The sequence below is a fragment of the Neophocaena asiaeorientalis genome, unplaced genomic scaffold, assembly GCF_003031525.2.
Source record: "Neophocaena asiaeorientalis asiaeorientalis breed wild unplaced genomic scaffold, Neophocaena_asiaeorientalis_V1.1 scaffold505, whole genome shotgun sequence".
Lineage (NCBI taxonomy): Eukaryota > Metazoa > Chordata > Mammalia > Artiodactyla > Phocoenidae > Neophocaena > Neophocaena asiaeorientalis.
Window position 1 is genome coordinate 353,852 of NW_020174704.1, and position 10,468 is coordinate 364,319.

At 50.6% G+C, this 10,468-nt stretch overlaps 1 protein-coding gene across 2 annotated transcripts in view; it reads left to right on the forward strand.

Moving 5' to 3' along the window:
• The first annotated feature begins 1,204 nt into the window (after positions 1-1,204).
• Positions 1,205-10,468, forward strand: part of SIM1 (SIM bHLH transcription factor 1) — a 67,560-nt gene continuing 58,296 nt past the window's right edge. Inside the window, exons 1-2 of one of the 2 annotated variants that reach the window (XM_024759328.1) lie at positions 1,205-1,291; positions 2,000-2,619. In XM_024759328.1, the coding sequence (XP_024615096.1) occupies positions 2,445-2,619 (175 nt within the window). In that variant the 5' untranslated portion in view covers positions 1,205-1,291; positions 2,000-2,444. Of the gene's footprint in view, positions 1,292-1,422; positions 1,512-1,999; positions 2,620-10,468 lie in introns of those variants that run through there. The other variant, XM_024759327.1, reaches the window with a different exon arrangement.

Consider the following 10,468-nt stretch of genomic DNA (forward strand, 5'->3'; position numbering starts at 1 on the left):
TTAAACGGCTCCTGTAAGGGATCGTAAATGCTGTAGATTCATTCGTGCAGACTGTATCCCTTCTGTAAGGAATATTCATGTTGGACTTTTGTTTCCTGAAACAAAACCCAACAAAAACTCTTCACTCACGTTTAAGGTAACGGATTATTGTGAGATACTTTATATCAACGACTCTAACTCTATTTTGGCCTGAAATGTAACCTCTTTTCCCCTAGTGTCCCCTATCTGCTCCCCATAGGAAAACTCCATGACTGAGCTTTCTCCCGTGAACAAATCAGCGCCTAGATTAGACCCATTTCCGAAAAGACGCTCCTCTTTGGGATTAATTTAAATACGGGTGTATTTATCCTCGCTGGCGATGCATTCGGTGTCGCCGTGGTTTCAGAGAAATGCGAAAAGGAAAATATAACCCAAAGAAAACATAACCCACCGGCCCCGTGCACGCTGTGGGCCCCGCGACTTGCCCGCGGGAAGGGAGCGGCCGCCTGGTCGGCCTTTGGGCGAACATCGCCCGCAGCCTGGGCTATTCCTGCCTCGCCTGCCGGGCGACCCAGCCCCCGGGCCCGACCTTTGCGGCCAGGGGCCGCTGCCCACAGCTTTGGGGCGCCCCTAGCACTGCGGGGCCGGCGCTCGGGGCTGAGTGCACAGACACTCAACCCCCGGGATCGCGGGGAGCGCGGATCCTGCACGTCGCCCTCAAGGCCCGGGAGGCCGAAAGCAGGAGCTGCTATAGCCGGGCAGCGCAGACACCGGTGCCCCCGGCTCGTGAGGAGCGCTGCGCGCGCGGGTAGCAAGGCAGCGAGCCGGGAGCCGGGGTGCGCCGGGGGGAGCCGCGGTGCGTGCACGCGTCATTCAGCTCCGTCGGCCAATGAGCGCCGCGCCCCGGGACGCGCCGGGCCAATCAGAAGCGAGGAGGTTTGTGAGTGGCATTAGGGGAGGGCGGGAGAGAGGGAAGCCGGGAGTGAAGTTGAAGCTAAACCCCGTAAACCATTAAGAAGTTAGGGGGGCGTTTTCGGCTTCCAGTCAGGAATAATACTGGCTTCGTAGCAACTACCGAGGAGGAGGATTCTAAAACCACCTCACCCGTCCCAAAGCCCGCATCCCCCTCCTTCTGCCACACACCCCTCCCCCAATTCATGACCAAGAAAAGAAGAGAGAGCCAGGGCACGCTCTGCTCCTCTCTGCGGGTGGGAAGCAGAGAGGCCTGAGGAGAGGCTTAGTTGGACGGTAGGCATGAGTACAATTAAGAGGTGGGCGCCTGCGCACGCTTTGCTGCCAGCGGGGACTGAAGGTAGGTGAAGCGGAACATGCCCTGCGCCCGCCCATCAGCGCCCGCAGCTCTACGGCGGAGGGGGAGAGGCCGGGCGCCTCCCGCCCCCCCGGTGCCTGCGAGGGGCTGTCGCGAATGTGCCACCTGTTAACCTGGCGCAGCCGTGCCCGGCGTGTTGCCGCCCCTGCTGGGCAGGGAGAGCGCTGGGTCGCCTCCTCGGCAGTCCTGAGGGACTTGATGTGTAAGTGCTACATTTTGAGGAATCCCCGAGACTTGAGACCCAAGTTAGAGAGCCAAGTTCCGGACCTGCCAAAGTGGGGGGACGGAAAGGTGCCCGAGCGCTGTGGAGGAATTGTGATTTGCGGAAACCTGCCTTCCTGGGACTTGCGCCTGGCCTGGGCAGGGGCACGGGGACCGGCGGCTGAGGGGCTCCTAAGGGTCTTGCAAAATCTGCGTTTTGTTGTTTGGGCAATTTCCCAGGGGGCTGGAGAATGTGTCTGACGGGGGTGAGAGAATGGGAGTGTTATTTGCAGGGGACTCAGTCTCGCTGCTGATTTCTCCAAATCTTAACCAACCAACCAACCAACCAAAACAACCAAAACACTGAGCCCGGCGAGGAAAGCTGAGGCGCGCTGAGGCCCTTCCCGGCCATTTTTCAGAATTGGGGCGAGCGCGCGAGTGATTGTGGAGCCGCAGATCTCTTACGCTCTGATGCTGTTGTCTTCACAGTGGCCTGAAAGAGTTGTCCGGCATTCCTGTTCTTCCCAAAGCGGCTTGGAGCCACCCTAAGGGTCGCGGGACTGAAAGCAAACGTCGGGGATTATTATGTCGATTCCCCGAGAACCGGGGTTCGCAGCGCGGAACCGAAGAAAAGGCTAGCTCCTCGGAGGTCCCGCCGGCATTTGATACCCAGCGACGCCTAGGATTGCCCAGATCGCCTGCGGTGGATCAACAACTTTCCTCTCCTCGCATCCCATATTTTTAAAGAAAAAATTTTCTGTTCGCCGCGTTGGTCTTTTACTGCCACCAAAACACTGAAGCAAAGACTTCAGTCTCGTCATTCAAAGTGTGCTTTGTATTTTTGCCAAATATGATCTCTAGTTGAAAGTTTATTTTTGGTTTTGGATGAATCTGTGGAACTTATGTTGTAAGAAGAAAGGGGGAACGAGACACGATGAAAGAGAAGTCCAAAAATGCTGCCCGGACTAGGAGGGAGAAGGAAAACAGTGAATTTTATGAACTGGCTAAATTACTGCCTTTACCCTCGGCTATCACCTCGCAGCTGGACAAAGCATCCATAATCAGGCTCACCACCAGCTATCTCAAAATGAGAGTAGTGTTCCCAGAAGGTAAGTGACTTTGCCCAGATGGAATTTCAAAGGCAGAAGGGGCACGGGATCTGCCAGTGGATGAGCCTACGCCACTGGGCAGAGAAGTACATTCATACTTACACGCACACACTCTGCGAAGGGAAGTTTAGCATGGCTGCTTAACTAAGGACCTCTCTGCACTTAGAATTTCTGTTGCCTTTCCGTGGCTCTTTCTACTTCCCCATTAATACTTTCTCTTCAGTCCATCAGATATGTTTGATTGGGAAGCAGCTCAACAGTGCTTTTGTCAACACTTAGATACTGAGCTCAGTTGAAAGTACTACTAATCCAAACATGACTTTCTTTTTTTATTCCTCTCATTAGAATTGTATCTAGCAGAGAGCAGGAACATCTCTAACTTCTTGTATTTTTGTTATGTCTAGATACACCCATGTACATGGAGCTAGCTAAGGCAGATAATAATTTCTCTATATGTCAGTAATCCTGCAGATGAAGAGCAGGCATATTCATGAACAAATATGTCCTGATTTTACCCAGTCTCTTGACTGCTTCTAGCAAATTTATTCTGAGTTGTTGAGATGTTCACAGATTCCGAAACTAACTCTGGGACTTGGTGATTTGCAACTCTGGGCTTGATATTTTCTCTAAGATATAAGATTGAATTAAGATCACTAGCCCGCTTAGAAAATATCTCCTAGCTGGTAGGTTGGCAAATGGATCCATGGGAAAATTGTCTCATACGGCCTAGAAGTTAGAATAGCTGAGCTTTTGACATGGTTTAAAATGTGTATTTAGATTATCAAGATTCATTGTGTGAGGACAGAGTAGCCTTGAAAGAACACTGTCCTGTATAAAACCATTTATACTCCCTAGGGGAAGGACTCTTCTATTTCCCCATCCTTTCCTTTACCCACATTCAAATAACACATAAACAGATTTTTAAAAATATTTTAGATATGTCTTTGCTGGGAGAGGAGGATTTGGAAATGTAGAGAATACTAAACAAACAAAAATTCAAGAGAAGGAACCCTGTGTACTTACAAACCAGAACTTCTTATGTGACAAAGAGAGGTTTATGTTATTGTTGATTTTGGATGTTTGGAGTTTGTTGTTTTCTTTTAAGGAAATTGGGGGGGATAATCATTATTGGGCTTTGAGTTTCACTTTGCTTCATCTTGACTAAAAGTTATTATCTGAATCAAAATCTTGCAAAACATGCCCTCAAATTAGTCAGGGGCACTAAAGGAAAACTTTCAAACTATAGTTCGGTTTTACCCCAAAACTATAAATAGTATGGTCATTTTTTCTTAAAGCAGTTCCTTGAACAATCTCATCTGAGCCTCGAAACCACAGGAAGAGAGGAATCAAAACCTAACATACCTGAAAAGTTTTTTAAAAAGAGAAAGAAAAAAAGGAAGGGGAACATATATTAAAAACCATATTTCCCATTCAAACTGTGCTGAGAATTGCTGGTGGGAAAATTACTATTATGCTACATTGCCTTCTGTTTAAAAAAGAGATCTCGTTGTCTTTATACTGTCAGCGCCTACTTTATAAAAATAAAGCTATTGCGAACTCCGCTGGCCGCTCTGTTCCTAACAGGATTATTAGCAGTGATTTGTCAGCCCCTGCGGTCTCAGTGGGCTCCCTTTCTGCGTGATTTCTAGCGGGTCTCGTCAATTATCGGTGCCGATGTCGCTCGCTGTTTGATCAGAAGAAGCATATGGTGCTGCTTGTGAGGCTGAGAGTAATCGCGGAGGAAGAGAATAGAGGGTCGGCTTCCCCGGCGGGCACAGAGAGGGACGGAGCGCCCGGGGAGTCGCCAGGCCAGGGCCTCGTTTGTGTCGTGCAGACCCCGGGCAGGCGCGGCCGGAGGGAATCGGGCTGATTCTCGTTGTTTTGTTTTTGTTTTAAAGAGAGCAAGGTTTCTTGTCTAATTAAGTGCTAACCCCACAAATTATAAATTGCATGATAAATAAATAGGAAAAGTAAACTCTCTTAGCCAACTTCTCGTTATTTTTAAAAAGAGTGCCGGTGAAGACTCCGGCTGGAGTCCCCTTGGTGCCCAGGCCAGTCCCCTGTGGCTACTTTAAAGGCGACTGTGCTTTCTGCAGCCCCACTCACCTTCCTTCGGAGCTCTGGGCCCCGGGCCCCTCCTTCCTCTCCCTTCTTCTGTGGATGCGTGTGGGTTTATGGGGAGGAGGGGATGGACGATGTGTGAACTCTGGGCACATCATTTATTTCCCCAGCTACTGTTGAGCTCATAACTCACCCGTAGCCTCCACCGGGTGAGTTAGACAGGGTCATCCGGACAGCTGGTTCCTAGGGATGAGGTTTTAATTTTGAGGATAGATTAGCTTCAAAAGTCCAAAACCCTAGACACAGCCCTTTAAAATATTAAAGGACAACAGCAACAAACAGTAAAACCAACAGTTTTTAAAAGGAGTGAAATAATCACAAGCCCGCAGAGCCAAGCACAACCTGGAGAGGGTGCGAAGTTTGGGTTCAGCTGTTGACTGACGGCAGAAGGGGGGACAAGAGTGGGTCCATGGCAGTGGGGGAAACTGAGCACTTTATATGGGGGTAAACTTTTTTAGTGCTGAGAAATGGGAAAGAATTTGTTTGAAATGAAGTTCATTTTCATATCTGTCTTAACACCATCTTAGCACATAGTAGGGCTTCAGCAAAATTTTAAGGGTGGGATGAAAGTAGCTATTTCATCATGGTAAGCCTGCTATCATATGTAACATGGAGTATGCAAGGTATATAATCTAAAATACTTCTAAATCTGGTGACATCTTAGTTACAGGCATAAAAATGACTGTAAAACGCCACTGTTTTTGCTCATATTACATTTTATTTTTAATACCCTGTAATTCTAAAAGACTTAAAACAGAAATCTTTCGATACTTATATGTGAAAAAAATTAAAAATCCTTAATTCTCTCCCCCCTCATTTGCTGAATACAGTTTTTCCCCCCTAGGATAGCAGATTCCTTGTCTGGGAGCAAACTTCAGCTTTTATCTGAGTGGATAAAATTGAGCTGTTGAGGGAAAAATGAGAGAGAGAGAGAGGGAACAGATGAATGGGCTGTGGGTGCTTGGAATAATTAGGAATAAAGCATTAGATTGGAGATTTCATAGTAAAAACAAAAACAAAAACTCTGGTACAATTACTGTCATTAGAAATCATTAGAATTGCATATCTCCCAAGTGGTAACATATTCTATTCTAAAATAGCCTTGCAAGGAAAAAATTGGCACATCTAGATATGTATGTCTTTGGTGTTATCAAAACCAAAAAGGCAGGATAAAAAAAAGTGATGATATGAATTTATTTGTGTGCAAAAAAGGGTAAATTCAACTAAAAAATATATATATTTGTTATTTAGATATAAGATAGTTTTGACTGGGGGCGTAGTGACTTGCAGAATAACCTTTGAAAGGATCAGATGTTTTCAAATCTGTGGCCATTCAGAATCTTGGTAACATCACCTCTATTTCATTGTCAAGGTGTCTTGGGAAAATAAAAATAATGACAGAATTGAAATTAGTAGCTGTGTATGAAAGAGAGTTTCTACAAAGGCTGGAAGGACGAGGATGGTTAAACAAACCTCCACAGACACTTTCTGTAATAGTCACCTCAAGATTGAAATCCTTAATCACCTTATATTTTTTTGAGGCCAAGAACTGAAAGAGAAAAAGAGGTCCCATTTCCCACGTGGATGGGTGATTTAAAGCTGTTTTTCTTGCTGCTTGGGGAAATGATTGAGCATTAGGTTTCCATGTTTATTTTCTTACAGAAGTTTTTCTCATTTAAACGCCTTCAAGCACAGTTTACGCTCCACGCTGGTTTTCTCTCTTTAATTCCAGTTTTGATGTTGACTTAAAACGTAGAGTGCAGAACTAAACTCCATGCAGAGCATTTGCAAGGCAGATTTATGTGCTAGAAATTATAGATCAGATTAATGAAAAAAGTACTTTTTTTGAAAAGGGAATGATCACTAATAAAACCAATAACAACAACAACGGCAACGAAACTACAAAACAGGGTATGATAAGATATGGCAGGGTACAATCACCTGTCTGAAGCTAAAATCAGGTTAAATTTCCAGAGGACAAATCCGATTTCTAGGGGAGTTATTTTTCAATTCTGGGGAGATCTTGGCAGCTTCCAGCTTTTGCAGCTACAAACGTGGACACAGAATTCGAGCCTATGGATTCTCACCTCATTTCTCTATCTGTCAGCTCAGGTATTTCTCAAGAGAATGAGGTTTAGACCCAACTAAAACCTTATGATTTTAGCTGCTCACCCAGTGCCAGTCTCTGATCCACGGAATTTTAAATTTTTCGTGGGGACGGGGAATCCTCAATTATTTCGCAGTGGGCCTGCGAATCAGAAAACACTAAAACAGTGTGTGAGAATTGAGGAATAAAGCTTCTTCCTAGGGTAGAGCCCTCGGGCAGGCGGCTCCTGCGTGGAGTCACTCGACCTCGGTGGCTCGGAGCAGCCCGGGAACAGCGACCTCGTCAAAGCCCCCGCCGCGCCTCCCGCAGGGCCCGCAGCACGCAGAGGGGAGAAGCATGTAGGCCGCGGCCGGCCGGCCAGGTCGGCGCCGTGAGGCCCATTCTCCCCCCGCGGTGGTGGCCCGCGACCCGCCCGCCTTCCCCAGGTGGCCGCAGCCGAGGGTGAGCCTGCTCGCGGCCTCCTCACGGCGTCTCGTCACTCCCCGCGCGAGCCCAGGTCTTTTCCCTCCCGGGACGCGAGGGCTTCTGCGCCCGTGCGCCCGTCGTGCCTCGTCCTGCGCGGGCCACTGCCCCGAGGCCCGGTCCTCGTCTAAAACTTAAGCCAAGATCCCGCCCGAGGGGCCGCTGTGCGTCTGTCGAGTCCCGACCGCCAAGTGGAACAAAAGCGGGATAGGCCCGCGCCGCTGGGCAGACCCGTCTGCCTCGCCCGCGCCGGTCTTCGGACGCCCCGTCAGGCTACCCTCGAAGGCCCGGAGTCTTGAGTGGACACCGCCTGCCGCTCTCAGCCGCCTCGCAGCACTACCGTCAACCCCTCGTGCGTGTTCGTCTCGCGGGTTAGTTGGCACCTGGCCGAACCTTGCCTGTCCCTCGTTCCTGCAGTACGTGTTCCTTCGGGGCTAGGCCCCGCCCGGGAAGCGCTAGCTTCGGGGCCGGGGCACCACGAGGGCGCAGAGGGAGAGTCAGCGCTGCGACCGTCGGTCTCCACCCCAAATTCACACTAACTTCAGCCGATCCCCCGCCCGCCCCCCCGGCGTGGCTGGGGGTCTCAGAGGCAGGCAGGGGAGGGCAGGGTACACACGAACGGTGCGGGCCAGGCCGCCGCACGGGATAAAGCCCGGCCCCGCGCGCCACCGACGCCCTCGGAAGGTCGGCCACACCCGCCAGGTGGCCCAGAAGGCCGCGCCGGGCGTCCGAGGTAGGCGTGGGTGCGCCTCGGTGAGCGAAGCGGCCTCCTGCCCAGTGACCGCTCCAGGCGTTCGGCCTCGGCTAAGCGCACCCGACCTTCCCCAAGGAGCCCAGCCGCCCAGGCTCCCGGCTCCCTAACACGAAGGCTGCTTGCTTGTGGCTTGGGAGGTTTGGACAGTGCGCTCTCAGTGAGCACGCGCAGGTCCTGTGGAAAAACCAGGTGGCTGAGACAAGTCCCCCCACCCCACCCCCGGACCAGAAGTTAGGAGCGCAGTCTCGGAGGGCTTTGCCCGTCTCAGTCACCAGTTTGTCACCAGGTCATGGGACAGCTCCCCCATCAACCCCATACTGGCTAAAGGGCACATCGCGATCCATCCAAGAGAAAGTTCCCAGGAACGACAACAAGGAGGACACCTTTCTATTCACGTATAGTGTTTATTTATTAAAGAAGAAGAAAAAAAAAGAACAGTAGAACAAGCTCTCCTCCTCCTCTTCTTCCTGTCTGAGTGAAGGAGGCAATGATGCCAGGTCTGTAATCTACATTTTGTCAAGGGTATGAAATTCATTCCGAAGGAAAAGCTCGATCAATTTATTTTTGCTGCTTGCAATAACACAGCTGGATGATGCTTTGAGCTCACGCTAGACTGGGGCTCATCATTCATTCGCCAAGAACGGGCCTAAATTGTGCCTGTGGGATTAGGTCAATTTTAGTGGATCTACTTCGCCTCATTTGGTTACTAATTGGTTTCTTGTTTTATAAATCGAAATCTCATTTTCAGGAAATTACAAAAACCGTGCAGTCAGTCCATTGAGGTAATCCTTGGGTCAGGGGGTATTTAAATGGAAATGGCTCAACCGAGCACTGAGGGTAAAGCAACAGTGAAACTTCGCCCGGGGTTTCACGTGAAATGTGAGCTAGCCCTTTAGATCCATGATAGATACATCCCTTCTGATACTACTTATGTAAATATGATAAACCAGACTTTAAGGGAAGAGGGGGGCGGGGAGAAGCAAAATTTATCTGCCAAGGTTAATGTGGCATATCTTGGAAATCTTCCAAAATAGATTATGTTTTCTTTTGTCTTTGGCCACTTTAGCTGGGGAAAATCCTTTCGTCTAAAACCCGATTTAGTTATCGCCTCCCTCCCAGAGCTCCTTTTCTCCTTTGCAAAACCCCCGTTCTCTCGGCCTCACCGAATTACAAGAGAATCTTTAGATCTTGTTCCCACTGTAATCCTGCCGCAAAGGGAGTTGGTTTCCTCCTCATTTTAAACAGACAATCAAAGGATTTGCGAATTTTCTGCGGTAGGTCAAGTGCAGAAACGAAATCTCAGCTTACCCCCCTCGCCAACTGAAATGGGGTGCGGGAGCGCGTCACTGCAGGCAGAAGGTGAGGGGGTCCAGGGAGAGGGGTCTCTAGCCCACTCGGGGCTTTTCGGGAGGTGAAACCCATGAGCAGGGCTTCGAAGGTGTCCTGGGCAGGCTGACTGGAGAGCTCAGCCCTGATATTAGGTCAGGAAAGCTCGGCAGGTAGACGAGGGCAGCCAGTCCCTTATAAAACATTAACCCAGGCATAACCGTGTGACGGAGCTTTCAACCGGGAACAGAAGAGAAGGCGATGCTCGGTGAAAGCCAAAGGTTCCTTAAAAGGTGGTGGTGGGGGTGTGTGTGAGGGCGGGTACAGGAAAGGGCGACGGAGGCCCCTGTCACCCTGCGCCCGGCCCGGCTGCTTATTAACCTGCCGGTAAGTCCTATGTTTCCCTCGTAGGCGCATACTAATGAGGCCGCAGCCCGAGACCACAACCAGCCAAGGCTGGCGCCGGGAGTTCGGAACCAGTACTTAACCCTGAGCCCAGCTCGGGGGATTTTCAGATGATTTGGGTCGGGAGGCGGCTCCCCGGCGTCCCCAGCCGCTGTGGGGGGACCTTCATAATTTTAGAATAAAGACCTGTGTTGGCTGCAGGCGCAGGCTTCGCACTCTTCTGGGAGCTGAGGAAGACGGGATTCCAGACACAAGGCGGCCGCGACCAGCTCCCTGCACACCCGAGCGCCCGGCCCCTCGCCCCAGCGAAGCTTTGGGCTTTCAGGCCTCGGCTGGGCCTGCGGTGTCCAAGGGTCAGCGCCATGCTGGTCCCGGGCTCTCCCAGCAAGATCCTTTCCCCTTTCCCCGTGCGGCCTCCCCGGCTAACCCTTCCCCCCACTTCTTCTGGGTGTGTAGGTGTGATCCGGGATGAAAACATGAACAGGTCGTGCCAGAAACCAAGGAGGATAGCTTGACTGAGACGGGAGGAGCGAAGGGAAGGTGACAAGGCGAAGGGGTGTGTACAGGCGGCTGTGGCGGAGGACCTCCCGCACGGTCCAGGGGGACCACAGGGCTCAGGGCAGTGGAGTCACTCTGGGGAGGAAAACTGGGGCGGGCTAAAGAATCAGGAAGGC